The sequence below is a fragment of the Ursus maritimus genome, unplaced genomic scaffold (assembly GCF_017311325.1).
Source record: "Ursus maritimus isolate PB19 unplaced genomic scaffold, ASM1731132v1 scaffold_20, whole genome shotgun sequence".
NCBI lineage: Eukaryota > Metazoa > Chordata > Mammalia > Carnivora > Ursidae > Ursus > Ursus maritimus.
Genome location: NW_024424453.1, coordinates 23,377,721 through 23,398,353, shown reverse-complemented (window position 1 = coordinate 23,398,353; position 20,633 = coordinate 23,377,721). Strand labels below are relative to the sequence as shown.

Below are 20,633 nucleotides of genomic sequence, written 5' to 3'. Positions count from 1 at the left end.
TTTTAACATCAGGGTGAATCTCTCATGTTTTCAGTCTATACTTTATACATTTTGAAGGCCACTCTTCAGAAAAAGAATAAAAACTATGAATGTGAAATTAGATACCCACATAATTAGTCCCCCCACCCCGCCCGGTTGTTGAAAAGGGCCCAGGCAAGTGAGGGACTAGGGCTTCAGTTTTATTAACTTAACGGTGCACCTGGGCCTCTGGCTGTAGGGCGCGCTGTGTATCGGCCTTCAGAGCCCTCATCCCAGTCCGTAATCAGATGTTTGGTCACATGAGCTTTTGATTCCTCTCCGTCTTCCCACCAGACTTAAGCTTCACAAAGGGAGAGACTATTTTATTCATCGTTATGCTCCTAGTGTTGTCTAGTGCCTGGTACGTGAGAGATGCCCAAAAAATGATTCAAATAAATGAACCTTGAATTTTGAGTCACAAAAATTAAAATCACAAGACTTCTAGCTTCCACTCCTTGTGTCTCCACTTGCCAGGCTGTGGATGTCAGTACGGAGGGCACAGGATATCCTGGAAGTCTCAGCCTGTAAAAACACGGGAGAGAAAGCCACTCTGGGCACGTGGAAGTAAGGGAGACTGAAGTTGGGGGTGCCTCTGAGTCAAGGGCGTGGCTTCTAATTCCCACTGTCCGTAGCACTGTGTCCCCCGGAATAAACAAGACCTCGTGAGTGGTGGGGACGCCTCTCAAACTAGTCCTGTGTAGGAGGGTGGTATTCTAAAGCTGCTGTCTGTTCATCTGCCCTGCTGAGAAACGCAGGAGCCCCTCCTCGCATACACACCCCCACCCCTAGCCATATCCTTAAACCAGTGGGTCTCAACCAGGGTGCTTATTTTGTGCCCCAGGGGGCATTTTTATTGTTACATTTAGAGGTGGTGGTGGGTACTTCTAGCATCTAATGGAGAGAGGTGGGGGACTCTGCTCAGCACCCTGACTGCACAGGGAAGCCCCTCACAGGAAAGGGTGATCTGGCCCAGAATGCCAACGTCTCCCAAGTTGAGAAACCTTGCTTCAAACCCACAGGATCCCTCACCACCCCTTTTTCTGGACACTAAAGCTGTTTGCTTTCTATACTCCATGTAGAACAGTGGGAAAATGTTGCTCAGAGGGTAAGGAGGAAGATATTCACCAGAGTAAACGTGATGTAATCACATATTTCAATCATAGATTCAGTCTATTAAAAATCAAGCTAATATTTATTGAACAGGCACTGTTCTAGGTCGGTACGTTGAATGGCTTGGGAATCTTATTAAGATGCAGATTCTGAGTCAGAAGGTCTGGGGTGGAGCCAGAGAGCCTGCAATTCTGTCCAGCTCCCAGGGGATGCAAATGCCGCATCTTGCAACCGTGTTTGGGGCAGCAAATTTCTGGGCACTTAGGATACATCAGCAAAGACCCTCTCCCCTTGGGGAACTTCCAGTGTGGCCAGAAGTGAACTGGACCCAAAGAAGGGTGGACAGGCTGAAAGAGGGCACTCAGAGCCTCAGAAATCAGAGCTAGAAGAGAATTTATCTAGTCAAACCACTGCATTTCAGAGTTTGGGAAACCGAGGCTCACAGTAGGAAAGGGAGCTGGTCCAAGTCACACGGCTTGCTGTGGATAAGGTCGTCTGATCCCTATGCCCCTGCACTATCAAGGTTCTTAAAGATCCCTTGGGGTGCAGAGCTCAAGCAGGCTGGGGAATGGCTTAGCAGCTTTAGAGGTTGCAGGGGTGAGGGCCTAGGGACCCCGCCCCCCACAGGAGGGCCCCACTACTCTAGACCCAGGAAATCCTGACTGCCTACTTTACTCCTCTCTATCATGACACCCACACGAACACTGGGATATGTTTGGGGAGATAGTAGATTCTTCCTGACTGGCCCTTTGTTTTTCTGATGACTGCATCTGCAGCAAGGATGAACCAGGGTAAAAGAATGGAGAAGTACATTCTGAATGCATTCAGTCATCTGGTCAGCAAGTGTAAAGAGTAAACTCAAACAGAATTAGGCCAATTAAAAGCTCTTCTTAAGGAGGAGTGGAATGACAAATCCTGGACACATGGGAAGCTCCTCCTCTCATCCTTTAGGGCCCACGTGAACAGAGCCATCCGCCCAGAGCTTTGGATCAGAGCACGCTTTGCAGGGTGTTGAAAAGCAACTGCTTCCTCCACTGCTACTACCTGGAAATAGACTCTTAAATTCATGTCAGTTCCATTGGAACAGTAGCAAATTTCACGGGGTAGCTAAAAAGAAGAGCAACGGCTGGTATATCAGGCATTAATAATATAACAAAGGAAGAAAAAAGAAACTTTTCATTAGTATTTTTTATGTCAATTTATTATTTATCTCTTTGCCGATATTCAAACAGGCAGGCGGTCATAAAACATTCACAAAGACCCTCTAAATAGTCAAAGCGTCTGTTTTACCTCAGTTCCTTTTTAGAAACCTGGAGATCAGGAGCCCTGGCATTTATAAAAAAGTCGCGGTAAAAATATCTGCCGTATCAAAAATATTGAGGGTCACTCCTTAGAAAGATCTCAGTTGAAACCGTATCTACAGCCTAGGCAGACAGATGGTGGTTCTTAGGGGAAGATTCAGTGTAAATCGGCAGGAGCGGCTTCCAAATTTTGGAGTCCTCGATTAGTATTATTCTGTTGGAACACGGTGTTGACAAAGCCCACTGTTTGGTAATTAGCATCCTGTCAAGTCCCTCCCATCAAGACCAGCATGCTGCACCTGGTCCTAGTTAAGAAACGCGTGTGGGCCGTTCTGATCCGAGCGTCAGGGGCCCCGCCTGGCGCAGCACTGCCGTCAGTGCGCATGCCAGGGGCACCGTCCCCGAGGAAGGAGGGCTCTGCGGCCAGAGCCCCCGAGAGCTGCGTCTAGTTCTAGTGACCTGCCACGCCCTTTTAACTTCCTTGGTAAATGTCCCTTCTTGAGATGCAGGCACTTGCTCCTCCTCCCAAAAGAAGGTATCTCTTCCGGGGACAGGAGACCCCTCTGAAATAAACTCATTGCCTAAATAAAACAAAGGGCAGACGGAAAAGCAAAAAAAAAAAGGAAAGAAAAGAAAAGCCGAAGACCTTCAGTGCCCTTTCGTCAGGAGGAGCTCCGTGGAGGAGTGGCGGGCTCTCCCCAGCTTGTCTTTCCTTCATTCCTCTGGGTGCCACTGCCTTTGCAGGAACCGTCCCTGGTGTAGAGGTTGTGGTCCTTGATGTAGGTGATGACAGCGTCTGGGAGCAGGTACTTCACGCTGTGGCCCTGGCTCAGGGCCCGCCTGACGTATGTGGAGCTGAGCTCATTCTGCACGGGCTCCCTGGCCAGGTGAATGTTGTGCCGGTACCGGTGCAGGATGGGCGAGCCCGAGATGTACTCCTTCGGGTTGTGGCCCATCCGGCTCACGCACACCACGCCAAACTTCTCCACTATCTCCTGGATGTGTGCGTCTTTCCAGAGGTTGGGGGTCTGGAAGGTCTTCAGGACGTCTGCCCCGCAGAGGAGCTTCAGCTCGGGCACAGCTGCAAAAACAAGGGTGGATCCCGACAAGGTTACAGAAGGGTCACGGCCAGTAAAGATAACATCATATTCCGTTTGAAAATTGCACAAGATGCTTTTCTTGGACAGGCGCCTGGGTGGCACAGCGGTTAAGCATCTGCCTTCGGCTCAGGGCGTGATCCCGGCATTATGGGATCGAGCCCCACATCAGGCTCTTCCGCTATGAGCCTGCTTCTTCCTCTCCCACTCCCCCTGCCTGTGTTCCCTCTCTTGCTGGCTGTCTCTCTCTCTGTCAAATAAATAAATCTTTTTAAAAAAAGATGCTTTTCTTGGAATGTACTGGGAACTCAATGTCTGTGTTCATGACTGAAAAAGCATGTAAGTGACTCTGAAGCTACTTCAGGGACACGCAGTTTTAAGTAATAATCTAATCAATACATCTTTTGTTTAATATGGGCGAAGTGCCAAGAAATACACAACAGCTTTTTCCCCCCCTCCAGTATTATACCAAAAGTCTGTCTGCGGTGGCTGGACCCCATGGCAGAGTGGGCCAAAGGTGGCTGTGAGCCCCGTCTTCTGACAGAAGGTAAGGTTGTAAGATCCCTAACTAACAAGCTGTGGGCCTCAGGCAAGTCTCCACGTTTCTAACAATCTATTTCAGCCCTAACACCTGGTACCTCTATAAGTAAAATCTCATCATAAAGATTCTTTGGATAATCAACAGCTAGTGACCTTTTCATCTGTTTCCAATATAACAGAGCTCTGGAACAACTGATCAATGTGGGTAATCCTTTGGCATTTGTTCTAACAGAATGATGGTTGTGATGATAAAAGGATGCCTAACGTGTACTGGGTGCCCAGTGCGAGCACGACGGCTAAGCGCTTTGTGGGTTTAATCTCATTCGATCCTCAGAACAACCTCATGAGGTAGGCGTTATTGTTGTGCCCCGTCTGCAGAGCAGTCAGCGGAGAGGGCAATGGGTCTGGAGAGGCAAGCATCCTGCTTGAGGTCACTGGTCTAGGCAGAGGCGGCGGCAGGATTCAAACCAGCCCGCCAGCCTCTGGACGGGGCATTTGTAACTGCTGGGCTCTGCCGCCTCCTGCTGGCGGGAATTGTATATGCATCAGAACCCAGAAGTCCCTCCTGGATTTTCCTGGCACTGTTCAAGGTCACGTCCCTTTCGAATGGGCTAATCTGGAAAAGAGAAAGTCAAGTCCATGCTAGGTAGCAGGAACCACTAGGATCTCTGGTCCTTCTGGAAGCTGATTCTAGCTTCAGGAAATGGCAGAGGCTGTGTTCCTAGAGTGCTGGCAGCTCTCATCACCATGAAACCTCAGCTGGGAGGGGCTTCAGGGATACTACCTGCTGGGGAAAGAGCTGATGTAAATGGTCAGTTGAGGCTGTGGAACCATGGAAGGAATCTGGACATGGATCGGAGAGATAAGTTTACAAAGGAGCACCAGACCGGCTGTGGAATGGAAAGTGAGAAAGTGGAGGGATTATGGGGAGGTCTGAATTCAGCTTCAGTCAGGCACAGGCTGCTGTGGGGCTGGAGCCAAGATCCATCCTTCTCTGGGCCTCAGTTTCCCCATCCATGAAACAGTGGGCACAAGACTTGTTTACTGATTTTGAAGCAGCAGATAGAATTACAGAAAGACTTTTCAAACACTCTAGCAGAATATTGGTATAATGAAATGATATTCAAACATTTATCGATGCATATATTCATGAATTGTCCACAGTTAAGAACTAGGACTTTAAAGCAAGACACCTTATATTCAAATCCTGGCTCTTCTATTCAACAGCTTTATGACCTCAACTTTAAAATGAGGATATTAACAGTACTTATCCCATGGGATCATTTTATAATTGAATGAGCTTATAAGTATAAAGTACTTAGAACAGTGCTTGGAACAGAGTAAGTGTGATAGTGTGAACTACCGTCCATCCACCCACACATCCACCCGTCCACCTACTTATCCACTAACCCATTCATCGACACGTCCGTCCAACACTTAGGGAGTATTTTTAGTCAATAAAATTGCGTTTAAAAATTACTCGATAGGGGCGCCTGGGTGGCACAGCGGTTAAGCGTCTGCCTTCGGCTCAGGGCGTGATCCCAGCGTTCTGGGATCGAGCCCCACATCAGGCTCTTCCGCTATGAGCCTACTTCTTCCTCTCCCACTCCCCCTGCTTGTGTTCTCTCTCTCGCTGGCTGTCTCTATCTCTGTCAAATAAATAAATAAAATCTTTAAAAAAAATAAAAATAAATTAAAATAAATAAAAATTACTCGATAACTCACACTTTTCACTACTTTGGGCTGGTCCCACTACTCACAACATATGTGGATTTGAACTATTTTACATCTGTGAGGTTCTACTCCAATTTCTTATTTATTCAACCATTGTAATATAGCAAGAGACCCGCTTTTGACCTTTTAAACAAATGGGTGATTTTTATGTGCTCTTCCTATGGGGGAGGTTAAATGATGGGCATTTAATTGTAGGGTCTCCTGAGGCCTGGAGCACACCCTCCCCCCATTACCACAGGTCAAAGAAGGTACCCCCTTCCTCTCTTGGTGGATTTTTGTGGGAGCAGTTTCCACACAATGGCTTCGATATTAGACACTGTTTGATTTACTGACAGTGACAGGAATGCAATTCGCTGTGAGCTCTTGCCTACAGGGGACAAGTGCCCACACCAGAATTCCCATCCCCCAAATCAAAGGCATGTCTGTGGGGTAATCACTTCTGGCAACACGTGCCTTAGACTCCCACTCTGGGCAGTCCTCAAAGAGACGGTTACGGATCTCTTTCAAATCCATTCACATCACTGCTACAAACTTCAGGCTGAGCGACTGACTGTCCAAGTCCTTAAGTCTGAGGTGCTGAATAAAGGCTGCCGATTTGATTCATCTTAAAAACGATGTAGTGACCTACTTCGGATGTCCGTGGGCATTTTGAGGCAGTGGGCTTTCTTGGAATAGCCACGGGCTTTGAAAAGCAGAGATTTACATGAAAAGTGAGGGAAGTGCCACTGGGACCTTTTTCTTAGGATGTCCAGTTGCCCTAACTCTCTATACAAGAACACCCAGCCCTGAGGTCAGTCAGCCTTGGGTTCCAGTTTCAGAGCTGCTGGAAGCCTAGGAGAGTTCCAGCAGCCGGGGCTGGTTTCCTCTGCTGTAAAATGGGGATGACCTCCTGTGGAGGTTCTGGAAATTGAGTGACAGACTGACTGCGGTGTCACTCTGCGGCCCAGGGCAGGTTTTGGGCACAGCCATATAGACACACTCAGGAGTGTGGGACTTCTGGGTAAACGTGACACCAGAGCTGAAGCCAGGTGTTAAAGGGCAGCACCCAAATCAACCAGACAAGACCACCGTGGAACAAACCAGCACAAGATGGAAAGAGAGGGGGTGCCTGCTCTGGTTATGTGGAAAGGGAATCCCCTCAAGGCTGCCGAGCCGTGCTCACAAGGGCAGGGACCACCTGCACAAAAGACACACGCTGTCAGGCTTTGCAGTCCCAGAGGACACGAGCGCACAACGAGATACACAGCACACAAAATGGTCCCTTACAAACACGCCCCTAGTAACATACAAGCCAGATGTATGCTGAGGAAGAACTCCGCCTTCCTCTTGTTAATTGCTCTACTGTTTTTTTTCCCTCTGATTACAAACGTGAACTCTGTGTCAACTATAAACTGTATGGAAAATACATATTTAAGGTCGAAAACAACAATTCCGCTTTCTACAAAAACTCAGTATTTTTGTGTAGTTTGGTTTTTTTCCTATTGATTTAGACAGGCAAATAGATGTGCAAGTATATTTACGTGTTTTTTTTAATATACTTGAGATTATATACACAGGATCATATCCTGATTTTTTCCCCACTTACCTCATAAGCCTTTCTCCAAAAACATTTTGTCTCAATTATTCATCCTATGTATACAGAATAATTTAAACATTCCCTTATACTTAAACATCGAGGTTACTTTCATTATCTGCCATTATAAAAATTGCTTTATAATAAACATCTTTCTACATAAATCTTTGTCCCAATTTTTAATTATTTTTGCAGTCTGATTCCTAGAAGGGGAATATATCAAGCAAAGGACATGAACATTTTTAAAGCCCCTAATATATTTTGGTAAATTGAAAAGCCTACTTTTCATTCAATATAAACTTTCTTTTTTTAGCAGTCACTTTTTTTTTTTTAAGATTATTTATTTATTTATTTGACAGAGATAGACAGCCAGCGAGAGAGGGAACACAAGCAGGGGGAGTGGGAGAGGAAGAAGCAGGCTCATAGCGGAGGAGCCCGATGTGGGACTCGATCCCGAAACGCCAGGATCACGCCCTGAGCCGAAGGCAGACGCCTAACGACTGCACTACCCAGGCGCCCCTTAACAGTTACTTTTTAACAGTTACTTTAGGAGAGAACAAGATGAGCAGGACTCAGGGTTTGAATAGTAAGAAAGGGGATAAAGAACAAACTCCCAGCATCACAGGGCCAAGCAGAGTAGCCCCTAGAAAAATAAATTTGAGGGGCGCCTGGATGGCTCCGTCAGTTAAACATCTGCCTTCGGCTCAGGTCATGATCCCAGGGTTCTGGGATTGAGTCCTGGATTGGGCTCCTTGCTCAAGAGCCTGCCTCTCCCTCTGCCTGCCGCCCCCTCTGCTTGTGCTCTCTCTGACAAATAAATAAATAAAAATCTTTAAAAAAAGTTTTGAAAAGATTGTGGGTGAGCTTTGGCTGAGGGAGCGGGAGAGCCCATCTCCGTGAAAGCAGCTGGGACTGGTTTCACAGGAAGATGGGTCCAACCTGGGCCTAAGAGGACAGATAGGTTTTCAAAAGAGGAGTCAAAGGGAAGGGGGAAGAGGGGCAGTCCAGCTGAGACAGGAATTCTGGAAGCAGGTGCAGAGAGGGGAAGTAGGAGAGGCTGGAAGCCTCTGTGTGGCAACCCTCCCACATCATTAGAGGCTTGCTGCCTGTCACTGGAAGCGCCGGCATTCCCAGCAGCAAGGAATCCCCAGCACCCTGCCTTTGTGCCTTGCCCGGCTGCTCCTCTGCCCAGAAATGCCCCTAATCCCAGATAAGGTACTGATCCTATGAGTTTCGGTGCTAGTGTCTCTTCCTCCAGGCAGCCTTCCTAATCCATGCCTGGACTCCCCACCATCCACAGCCTGTCTCTAGCCTTAGGTCAGGGGGTGGGGCAGGCTACCTTTGTTTTCCTCCTGAGTCCAGAGCCTGGCCTGGGGAGGTGCTCAGCAAGGGTCTCTTAACTCTTGTAGGAGTAGCTGCTGAGCCGGAGATGCTTGGAATACAAGGCAGAGGCTGAGAATGAACAGCGGCTTGTGCTCACGACTGGGAGTCAGAGGGAAGAGAGGCACACAGACCAGAGGAATACAATGAATAGTGTAAAGCTGACTGTACAGGAGACGCCGTAACTCCTCCTTTCTTAGATTCCTACTCTAGTGCGGTTCCCCAAACCGGCTATAAAGCAAATCCCAGCGTGCCTGTTAAATATCCAAATTCCCAGGCCCCATTCCCACTCAGGAGGTCTGGGGTGTGGCCTGGGAATTATTACACACAGGCGATTCTGCCCTGAGTGATCCTTTGAGCAGCATTTGGGGACTGCTGCATGAAACCTTTAGGGCTTGGTGGCATTTTCAAGTTCTTTTAGAAGAGTGTCTTCCAGTCTGTGTTCTGGGGGGCACCAATATGTGTTGAAAAGGGTCCCAGGATTAAAAAGTGATAATGGTGACAAGCTAGTTCTCTTTCTTGTAGAGTCACAATGCACAAGATCATAGTAAAGGCTCTGAAAAGTCCTGCAGGAAAGAAACCATTTTAGGTTGGTTTAACTGTGACATTCCTGAGCCCTTCTGATCTGGAACTGGTATCCCACCACCCACAGTTGGGAGACTGGCAGTAGGAAACCCCACAGATGGGCCTGCTGGGATTTCAGCCAGGCAGGACCAGTGATTCCCAGACCATGTCACATCCTGCCCTTCCATCACCAGGGCCTCCTGTTTATTTGCATGAGGGGCCTATGCACTTGACTCCTAGTACCAGGGCTGCCCATTAGAGAGGGAAGATACTTCAAAGTCACAACTGACAAGTTTCTACCAAATACCAGGAGTTGACAATAGGGTAGAAACCCGGGGTTACAAATTGAAAGGACATTCCATATGGACTGAAATTCCCCTAAAAATAGGTTTCTGTTTGAGGGTCAGAGTGGCACGTTTGTACTCAGAAAGGCTCAGGCTGTTAAAAGAACCCACATCACTCACCAGTTTATCCCTGTGTAGCCCTGACTGTAATCCCCGTCACAAGCACAAGTCACAAGGGTAGGTAAACTCCTCTGGATGAGAAAAATCCTAAATTAGCAACCCGATTTACAAGGGAGGGTGGTGGATTGTTGAACTTGACCTTTCAACCTGGAAAGTGCCACCGGTACCCAGGCGAGCCTCAGAATCCTTATTGTGCTTGGGAGTGGGTCCCACGAATCCCCGACCTCTCTCCCTCCCAGGGACAAGAGGGTCCGCACCCACCTGTGGGGGCCGTGCTGCGAGCCCTGCCGTGGTCCAGGCCTTCCGTCTGGGGCAGAGATCTGAGCAGTTCGCTGTGATGATGCCTGCATTGCAAACACACGGGCTCAGGGTGCGTCCGTCCCCGCAACGCCACCCAGGGGTCTCAGTTTTTAAGTCTCCACCTGCTTTTGTCCATTTTAGGTAGGTAGCCCGGTCCACAAATGTTTGTGGAGGGCCTGCTACGTGCCGGGGGCTGAGAGGAAAGCAGATGTGATCGGGTCCTCTGGGCTATCCACTGCCTTCTGTGAGCCCCAAGGGGGGAAATGAGCATAGTTCTACTTTTTTAACCTTGTCTTTCACTGCCTCACTTTAAAAAAGTTGAGTAGGGATTAAGGACATGGGCTGGGAGAATCAGACAGACCTGAGTTCAAAATAAAACCCTTCATTTGTAAAGCCAGAATAATAACATTATTATTATTATTGTAACTTAAAGCTTACCTTTCAGACTTCAGTGAAGGAAAGCGAGCTACTGCACAGCGCGTGGCCCACAGCTCACTCTTGTCCTGTGAAACTCCTATTTCGGGACTAAGAGTCTGGCTGGGAGCCAGGCTGCCTGGGCTGAATCCCGGCTCGCCCACAGGCCAGCTGGGTGACCCTGGGGGGGCGTCAGCAGGTTTCCGTGTGCATGGTTCAGCACCTGCGTCGTGAGGAATAGCGATCCTGCGTGCCTCTCACGAGTAATGCGGGAGTTATACACGCAAAGTGCACTGAACAGTGGGCAGGACAGAGCAAGTGTCGTTTGGTGTTAGCATTTCAGATCTGATTAGACTTACACCAGCTCGGCAGGCCTGGCTTTTAGCGATCAGTGTGCGAATCAAGACCTACCTGATCCAGCACAGCAGTTACCACGTCTTGTATCAACGCAATCTTCCCCCTTCCCCCTACTGAATTACACATTTACAAGAGCTGTGTTTGGGAGAAGGCAGTGCCTGCTGGGAAAAGCAGGTGCTTTGCAGCCAGATGGGGTGGGTTCGAGTTTACATTTTCTTGGTTGTAGGACCCTGGAGGAGTCACTTGCACTGTCGGAGCCTCACTGACCTCATCTGTCTATTGGTCGTTGTGGAAGCTAATGCCGACCTCCCTGCTGAGCAGCCCCAGACCGTGAGAGAGAACGTGCTTCTACCCTGCCAAACGCTGGACGCGCGGCCCAGTGCTGGTCATCATGGGGAGAAGGCACAGTGTAAAGGCTAAGCTTTAGAATTAGACCGCTTGGTTGGAATTCTGCTTCCAACTAGTAGCTGCGCAATCGTGGTGGGCTCCTTAAGCAATCTGCCTCTGGTTTCCTCATCTGTAGAATGGGGGATGATGACCTCACCCACCCCGCGAGCGCTGAGGATTCATGGAGAGGCTTAGCACCGGCCCAGCCACAGAAAGGACCCAATCAACATCAGCTGTTCTTCTGTGAACGGTCAGCTCATTTAATTCATCCTTATATTCTTAGTCCTCAGGAACTGCTTACCTAGAGTCAGCTGACTTCAGGAACGATGGAAGGAGTGGACGGATAAATACATTTAATTCTGGTCCAAAGTCCTTCCTGATGATCTTGGAGACTCATGTCGAGTCTTCTTAGGGCCTAGCTGGACTCTGTGTTTCCATTACTATCTGCTTTGGTTTTGGTAAGCTCCAAGTCTGAGGATTCGCTCCTGAATTGGTCTGGAATCTTGCATCAGACCGAAGTAGGTGTGAGTCTCACCTCGACTTTCTAACTGTAGGACTCTGGGGATGTTACTGACCCTTTCAGAACCTCCATTTCCCCATCTGTAAGATGGGACTAAACCCACCTACTTCTCAGAGTTGCTGAGGTGACTAGATATTACCTACCTGGAAAAGCCTGGCACAAACAGTACAGGTGGTGACTGTCATTTTACTTTACTTACCTGGAAGCTCCTCGTTCAAGTTGAGCCTACTTTGAATATTAGCTGGCTCTCGAATAATTATTTTCCTCATAGACCTCCACTCGGCCTCTGTGGGGCAGCGGCCATGGCTTCCTCTTGTCTGCCTAAGTGGTGCCCTGGTGTGCCTGGCCCTGGGCCTGAGGGCTGACCCTGGGAATGAGTTCTCTGTGTCCTCCGCAGCCCCACAGTTCTGCAGGGATGCCTGGTCAGGGGGTCATTGTGGCAGGAACAAAGTCAGCCCCACTGTGCCCCCACCCGTAGACCACTGGTTTGAAGAGGACCATAAACATGGCTTCAGAGTCAGACGGGCTCCGCCACTCGCTTATTTGTTTTGTGACTTAGACTAACTTAGCGTCTCCGAACCTGTTTCTTCATCTGTAAAAGGAGGATAGCATAAGATCATGCTTGCAAAGGGGTACGTGAGATGACAGTAGTGATGGTGCTGATGACGGACCACCTCAAATGGCACTGTGACTAAGGACCTCCCCCCACAGCGTGGGGAGAAGGTGAGCAAAATAAGTTACCAAATGTCCTAAAAGCATGAAAGCTGGCCTAGATTAAAAAAAAAAAAATTAAAGTAAAAATAAGCAACCCGATAAGGAGAAAAAGAATCCTCAATGAACCCTACTGTGAATTTACTTCATAGTGACATTTGTCATAGTGACACTGTTTGTCCTATGATGTAAATTCACTATTGACTCTATCAGGAAGATACTAAATGGAGCAAAGGCTGGGATGGATTTCTACCATGCGTCTAAAATCACCTAAGTTTACAGTTACCAGATTTTCAATCTTAAAAAAAAAAATGCTTTTGGCCATTTTAGGAAAACATTAGCAATCAAATTTTCTAATGAAGCTCACTCTAAATATTGAAAAAAATGTAACCAGTTATCTGATAAAACTGTTGTCTATTTAAATCAGTGGATTTTCAACCTTGGCTATACAAAATAAATCATTTGGAGACCTTTTAAAAAACACCCATGCCTATATCCCACCCACAAATCATAATCCCTGAGGGCCGTGGGCAGGGAGATGAGCATTTTAAAAAAGCTTCCGAGATGATTCCTCCAGCCAGGGCCCACTGGTTTGGATGGATCTCGGTACTAATAATCATAAACCTGATTCACATACTTGGTGACTGAGGCTGTGGCCTCAACCCCCGCCACGCATTAGAATCACCAGGGAGCCCTTAAAAATTCTGACGCCCCACCCCAGACCAATGGCATCCCAGTTTCTGGGATGAGACTCAAGCTTCGGTACTTTTGAAAGCTCCCAAGTGATTCAGGGTGCGACCAGGGCTGAGAAGAAGTGGAGTAAAGGACAGAGTGAAAAAAGAAAAAGTGTTCGGTAAACTCTTAGCTCACACCTGCATTTTGCAGCAGAAGCAGTGACAATACTACGTAGTTCTGTGGTCAATTCCTATTTATCCAGGAATGGCTTATCTGTTTGGAGGATAACTGTGGGCCAGTGTTAGGGATGCAGGGAAGGCAGCTAACATTATGAAGCACCTACCATAAACCAGGTATTTTGCCCACATCATCCCCTTTAATTCACGCAGTACCCCAGAGAAGTAGGTGGTGTCATCCTCGTGGTATTGGGCGAGGAACAGAGGCGCGGAGAGGCTAACTCACTTACATCAAGTCACTGAGCGAGTAAACTGGGCTCCCAAATCTGGGCCCAAGGCTACACTGCCTCTCACAGGCTGGAGAAGGAAAGTGTCTTCGTGACTACAAGTCAAAGCTCAGTGATTTGCTGGATTATCTACTCTTTCGTGTGTCTGCCCCTCTGCTATCCTCCAGAGGTGAGAGCTGGGTATACAGCTTCTTCTGAAGGGATGATCTAGGTATACATTTCTTCTTTATGTTAAAAGAGAGCGCGTGTCTGAACAATTATTTCATATTTGCTCTTTTAATTTGGCAAGAGGTTCGGAAGTAGCACTGAATTGCTGAATGCTTCTAGCTGGTTCGTTCCCAAGAAAAAGGCAAATAATCAGAGCCAGGATATGCTACTAAGCGCTTACCTTTACTACCAGGAGAAGATAAACAGTTTTCAACCAAGTGACTGTGAAGATGAGTAAAAAAATGAAAACCTCAATCGATTTCTGATGAACAGACCTGCCAATTATTGGCCCTTGTCCCTTGGGCTTCCTAAGCCCTGACAATCCTACTGCTTCCGAACTCAATCGATTTCTGATGAACAGACCTGCCAATTATTGGCCCTTGTCCCTTGGGCTTCCTAAGCCCTGACAATCCTACTGCTTCCAAATAGATAAAAGACACACAGCCCCCAGTCTGCAGACCCTTCAGCAGAGCCTGCGTTAGTGACAGGCAGGCCTACCTCCCCGTCCCCTCTGCCACCCAGGCTGGGCGGGGCTTCCTGCTTCTCCAGCAAACTCCCAGGGCCCTTTCCCAGACACAAGGCAGTGACCCACTGCCCCAGCGTGCAGGGCTCCCAGAGCTTTTAAATAGCCAATTACTTCTGCTGGGTGCTAACAGCAGTTCCAAAGGAAAAAGATCCTGAGCAACTTTCTAGATTTATAGCCTTTTTCAATAAAATTTTACATAAAAGTCGAGATTTATAGAACCCAGGATTTGAACAATTAGAAAAGATGCCTTAAGATGTAGATGCAGTTTTCAACCTAGTCAATGATGACAATGATAGAAGGTCCCACTTAGTGAATCATCTATGTCTTACGGGGTTTGGGGACAGGAAAGTTCTTTACATTTAAAAAAGTCCTCATTAGTTTTATGGTCTCCATTTTGCAAGTGAGAAATGTGTCTCAGAGAATGGAAGAGCCCAGTCTCACAGCTAGTAGCTGGCCGCCCTCGAGCCTGAGGATACAGCCCTCTGCAACAAGATTGGGCGCTTCCAGAAAGTACGTCCCGAAGGGCAGTGGGTTGTGATTATTTTCACTCAGGCCCTCTTTGAGAGTTTGTCTGTGGGTCTCTCGCCCTCTGAGAGGAAGCACTTCTGGGATTTTGGCAGAGAGCCTGGATGAAGCCGTACTTCATACTTGGTCTCTCCTGTCACCCACTGGGCTCTGCAGATGTGTCCCGTGGCCCCTGGTCATCACAAAATGCCCACTGTTACCTCAGCACCTTCACTGTCTCCATCCACTGCACCTGCTCACTCTCCCAGGGGTCCACCCGGACCCAGTCGGACGTCTGCAGGGCCAGCCGGGCCATGGCCACCCGGTGGTGGGCAGCCACGAGGTCTTTCTTCCTGTAGTTGTCGTTGACAGGAGAGATGATACCCCCGATCACCTGGTACATTCCTAGGCAAGGGAGAGCAGTGGTGTGTGGTATGTGCCAACACCAACTACCTGGCGGCCTGAATTCAGGCAGGTGCGAAAGTCTCTGGGCCTCATCCTGAGTGGGAGCAGACTCGGGCATTCTCTCCGGCTGGGCCAGCTCCCTCAGGCAAGGGTAAAGGCTGCCCCAGGGGCCACAGGCTTCTCCAGTCGACTCGGAGTCCTTCCTCTCCCGAGAGCAAGGCTGTGAGGATGTGGCGAGATAAGGCGCCCAGACAGCAGTGCGGACAGTTAGGGTCAGAATATGGTGGAGGGGGGCGCCTGGGTGGCACAGCAGTTAAGCGTCTGCCTTTGGCTCAGGGCGTGATCCTGGTGTTATGGGATCGCGCCCCACATCAGGCTCTTCCGCTATGAGCCTGCTTCTTCCTCTCCCACTCCCCCTGCTTGTGTTCCCTCTCTCGCTGGCTGTCCCTATCTCTGTCAAAAAAAAAAAAAAAAGAATATGGTGGAGGCACATCACGACCTCCTCCTGCACAGGACTCAACAGAGGCACTATCATCCTCTAATCATGTATGGGACAACAGTGACACGCCAGGGGGCCTTGTGAATCAAAGATGAAGGGATGGGATGGAGCATGGATCAGGTAGGTGGGAGGTGGGAAGGAGATGGGAAGCAGTGGGTCTAGGAGGAATGGGAAGGCCTACTTTGGGAAGGATGTGGGTTGTGCTGGTAAGTGATGCAGTATGGCCCAGGGACCAGAGAACGGAACGCTTTAAGTTCAGAGCTATAGGGACACCGTGGAAACTACAGAGAACCAGCATGGAAAGAGTATGAACAGGACCCCAAGAGCCTGGAGGGGGGGCTCCAGCTCCATCACTCCCTAGTGCACCCTAGGCAATTACCAACCTGTCTGGAAAAATAAATTACTTAGTCATCTGGACTTCAGTTTTCCTTTATGTGAAATGGGATCATATCTACTTGGAAGGACCTTATGCTAAGAAGAGGTATTAGGGAATCCTTATTTAGTGGGATGATATTTTATTTAGGATGTGATATATTTTTTAAAATTGTATTATAAAATATAACATGCACATAAAAGAACACATATGGCTTGACAGAGAGTTATAAAGTATATGTTGCTTTCATCAGCACCTAGATTAAGATACGAGCACTTCTGGCACACCAGATGTTCCCCACCACAAGCCCCACTCGGACGGCCGTTAATCACACTCTTATATTAATTCTCTTTCCTTTATAGCTTTACCACATATTTATGTAGCCTTAAAAAACAGAGATTCATTTACCTCCTGAAACTTTTATAAATGGAATCATACTGAATACATTCTTTTGTTCAGCCTTTTTCACTTTACGTAAATAAATTTCATGTAATCCAACCAGTTTTATTGCTGCATAACCTTCCATTGCAAGATTATATACTAAATAATTGATCTCTTTTACTGTTGATGGACTTGGTTTGAGTCTGGCTTTGGACAATTAAAAACAGCGCTGCTACGGACGTCCTTCCACAAATCTCCCAGTGCACACAGGCATGCATTTCTTAGGACATACATCCAAGAGCGGACCGCTGAATGATAGGGTAGGTGTGTCTGCAGCTTTACTCTAATGCCAGACCGTTTTCCAAAGTGGTTGTAGCTATTTATCCTCCAACCAGCCGTGCATGAAGAGTTTCATTTGCTCCAGGCCATGCCACACAAGCTTATGGTCAGGATCTTCCCAAACTGAGAGGTGTGCAGTTATATTTCATTGTTGTTTTAAAGTTCATTTTCCTGCCCACTAGCGAGGCTGAGCACTTATTCATATATATTACTAAACATTCAGGTTTAAATTTTTTGTGAAGTGCCTGTTCAAATCTTTTGCCCATATTTTTTGGGTTGTCTGCTTTTTTATCATTGATTCGTAGAGTTCTTTACATGTTGTACATACTCATACATGAGTCATAAATACCCTCTTGTTTTACGGCTTGCCTTATTGTCCTTTTTTTATGGAATCCTTTGAAAATGAAAAAAAAGAAAACGAAAGTTCTTAATTTTAATGTAGTTGGGTTGGGTTATTAGTTTTTTCCTTTATGGCCAGTGCATTTTGTGTTATGAAGACATTTTCCTATATTATCTCATAAAAGGCTTATAGTTTTGTTTTTTCACATTTGGGCCTTTGTGCATGATGTGAATCCTACTGATGAGGACACGGAATACTCGTGAGGTTCAGCGGGGTGGAGTCCGGAGCCGACGACCAAGAAAGAATTCTTGAGGCATCTTTGGTGCAAAATTGGTGGTTTATTAAAGCACGGGGACAGGACCCGTGGGCAGAAAGAGCTGCTGCACCGGGGTTGTGAGGGGTGGCTGATTATATACTATGGGGTTGGGGAAGATAAGGAAAAAGGGAGGTTGAGAAATACTTTCATATGTTAAAGAAGACTCACAGGATACCGGAGGCCTTGCCATTGTCAAGTTCAGGTTGTTTACCCCCTCTAGCAAGGCATTAACATGAAGATGTCTGGGAATTTCCTGGAGCCTGCAGATTATAAGGACATTTAATTGTATCTACATTCCCTTCCTGAAGCTAGGTTATTGGTAGAAATGCTTCTGTTCTTGTAAACTGCTAAGACATTTGTAAACTGAGGGATTGTGGTATCTATAGGTTAACTATTTCTTTGTCCTTGAGGGCAGCCAGGAGTGCCTGAGGAATGTCACATACATCCCTTGGGTTGCAGGGCGTCAGTTTCTGCTTTGTCCTCAGCTTGCCTTCTGTTCCCTCATCACTATTAAGTTATTTTTCATTTGGATAGTCAATTATTCCAGCAAAGTTGACCAAAAAGCCCCCGTCCACCCTGCTACTGAGCTCTGCCACCCATGTGTTGAACATCAGGTGTTCACCTGTGCAAGGGCCTGCTTCTCTGCTCTTCTGTTCTTTGCTCCAGTCGACTGTCCCTGTGCAACCTCACCTCGCTTTGGTTAATATAGCTTTATTACGCATCTTCGTATCTGGTTAAGCAAATCCTCCCACCTGATTCTTCGCAAGAGTGTCTTGGCAATTCTTAACTTTTTGTTATTTTCCATTTAAATTTTAGAACAAGCTTGTCAAATTCCACAAATGAAACATCTCTCCTTGCCCCTGCACTACCCCCCAAAAACCTGCTGAAATTCTGATAGGAATTGAACTGAATTTATAATTTAATTTAGGGAGAACTCATGTCTTTACAATTTTTAGCCTTCCAATCCATAAGCATGGTATATCTTTCCATTTGTTTAGATCTTCTTAAATATCCCTGAAGTTTTACAGTTTTTCTTAGAGCCTAAACATCTTTTGTAAGATTTATTCCTAGACACTTGATTTTTTAGATGCCACTACAAATGGCATTTAAAAAATTTTTTTTATTCTGTTTGTTGCAATATAGAGACATGCTTTAGGCATCTTGGATGCATATCTAGTAATCTTGCTAAACTCTCTTATTCTAATCGTTTATCTGTACAAGGCTTTCAAATCTGTGTCCAAAAGAGACCATCTGAAAATACTGACGAATCTGCTGCATTTCCAATCCCTCCGCCTTTTATTTGTTTTTCTCGTTGCACCACTGAAGACCTCTAGCATGATGCCAAACAGAGGTGGTGTTAGCGGGCCTTATCGCCACTAGCAGAGGAAAAGCTTTTGAGTTTCAGTATTACATATGATGTCCGCTGCAAGTTTTCTGTACATATCCTTTTTCAGTTGTGGCAGAGACAATGCCATGTGTTCATTAGAACGCTTTTCCTCCTCTTCCTGGGCACACTGGAAGCTAATATATCTGTTCTTCTTGAAATTAGGTTGTGTTTATGTGATCTCACTGAGCTATAGTGAACGGGATGTGGGTGGAAGTGATGCATGGCCCATCCAGACTTGGCCATAAAAACTCTTGCTGACCCTCCCACTCTTTCATAGTGAAGCTGAACGCTGTAATTAAGGAAGCAAAGCCACGGGTGGGGCCCGCTAGGATTCCTGAGACACGGCTGGGCGCGGGTTGCCCTGCATCTCTTCACGGTCTACATGGGATTGATCTGATGAGAGAGGAACGTTTTTTAATGTGCTAAGCTCTTAAAATTGGGGCATTTGTTATGGTAGACTAACCTGGTCTATTCTGACCAATAGGTTACTTTAAGAAACATTCCCAGCGATTCCCAGTTTAAGAGTTTTTGTCATAAATTAATTTTATCAAATGTTTTCTCTGCAACTCTTGAAATGATGGTGTGACTTTTGACTACTTGCCGGTCAATGCCCCTGACTAATCATTTGTTGGCGGGCTCCCCCGGGCGTCAGATAGATATGCCCTCCTCCAGAGAAGCCTCATGTTTCTGTTTCCCGGGTCCCTGGAGTTATTAAAAGTCATGGATGACCTTAAATGAAGTTGTCGACTTAAGCTTCCTTGACTAACTCAGGCAAGGGGCTGCAAATCTGAGCAAAGGCTGATGTAAGGCCACTTCTTTCTAGTGATATTTTATCCTTGTCTTTTTCTTCTTCGGCTTGCCTTAGTACCAAGGGTTCTTTAAAGTCCTCTAGGACTGGGGGAAGAAGGTGGGTTAAATCTAGACCCTGAGGGTATAGCTCCTTGGGGGTCCAGCTTAATGTGAGGGAAGTTACCCGTCAGGTTCCCCAGCTTATGAGGGCTCTAGCCTTTCAATTCTTCCTTTGTTGGCTTGTATGGCCACTGATTCAAAGCTTAAGTGAGCAGCACTGGCAAGTTCCCACAGGGCATCAGTGGCTTTGATGTTCCAATAGCCGGCTTACTTACCTCCCAGGTTATAGGGGTTTGTCTCTCAGCTGGTCTGAGACATCCCCACTTTATGGCTTTAACAGTGAGGTTTGAAAAATGTTCTAGCCACCATTTATTTTTGTTTTTAGTAGGAGAGTTGATCCAAAGAAGGCAGCCTGACACCAACCAACCTCTCCCCCCAACACACACACACCTGCCCAGAAGCTGAGAGTTCTCTGATGCATTTTTCCAGCCTGGTAAACCTGGCTGCCCTGGGCCCTTCCTTCCTGGAGGCGGAGGCATCCACTGTGGGTGGGGGTGGGGCGGGGAATGACAGAACTAGCTGAGAATAAGGAAAGGACGTTCAGCTTTCGACTTCCAGAACTGGTTCCTAAATTTCAGAGGAATACTGGTGAAGGTTAGAATCAGGGTTTGTTGAGAAAGATTTATGTAAGTTTTAGAAGTCACCCTAAAAAATATCAACCAGAGTCGGGGAAGTGCGTGCACCCAGGTTTACTAAAATCCAGAATGTTAAGGACAGGATATGAAAATGGAAAGGAAAAGCCCCTTCTGGGCTGCGGGCGGCGTGAGTGGAGGAATGAGCAGCAGGCATAGGGAAGAACCTGGTAGAAAAGGTTTGTGGTGACCAAGAGTTTAGACCCA

At 47.1% G+C, this 20,633-nt stretch overlaps 1 protein-coding gene across 4 annotated transcripts in view; it reads right to left on the bottom strand.

The window, feature by feature from the left end:
• Positions 1-2,293: 2,293 nt before the first annotated feature.
• NMNAT3 (nicotinamide nucleotide adenylyltransferase 3) overlaps positions 2,294-20,633 on the bottom strand; it is a 116,270-nt gene continuing 97,930 nt past the window's right edge. For 2 of the 4 annotated variants that reach the window (XM_040636748.1, XM_040636747.1), the window contains exons 3-7: positions 15,067-15,250; positions 13,997-14,037; positions 10,520-10,718; positions 10,043-10,125; positions 2,294-3,510 (exon numbers count right to left, since the gene is read on the bottom strand). In XM_040636748.1, coding sequence (XP_040492682.1) covers positions 3,092-3,510; positions 10,043-10,125; positions 10,520-10,718; positions 13,997-14,037; positions 15,067-15,250 — 926 coding nt within the window. In that variant the 3' untranslated portion in view covers positions 2,294-3,091. The remainder of the gene's footprint in view (positions 3,511-10,042; positions 10,126-10,519; positions 10,719-13,996; positions 14,038-15,066; positions 15,251-20,633) is intronic. The other 2 variants (XM_040636749.1, XM_040636751.1) reach the window with 2 other exon arrangements.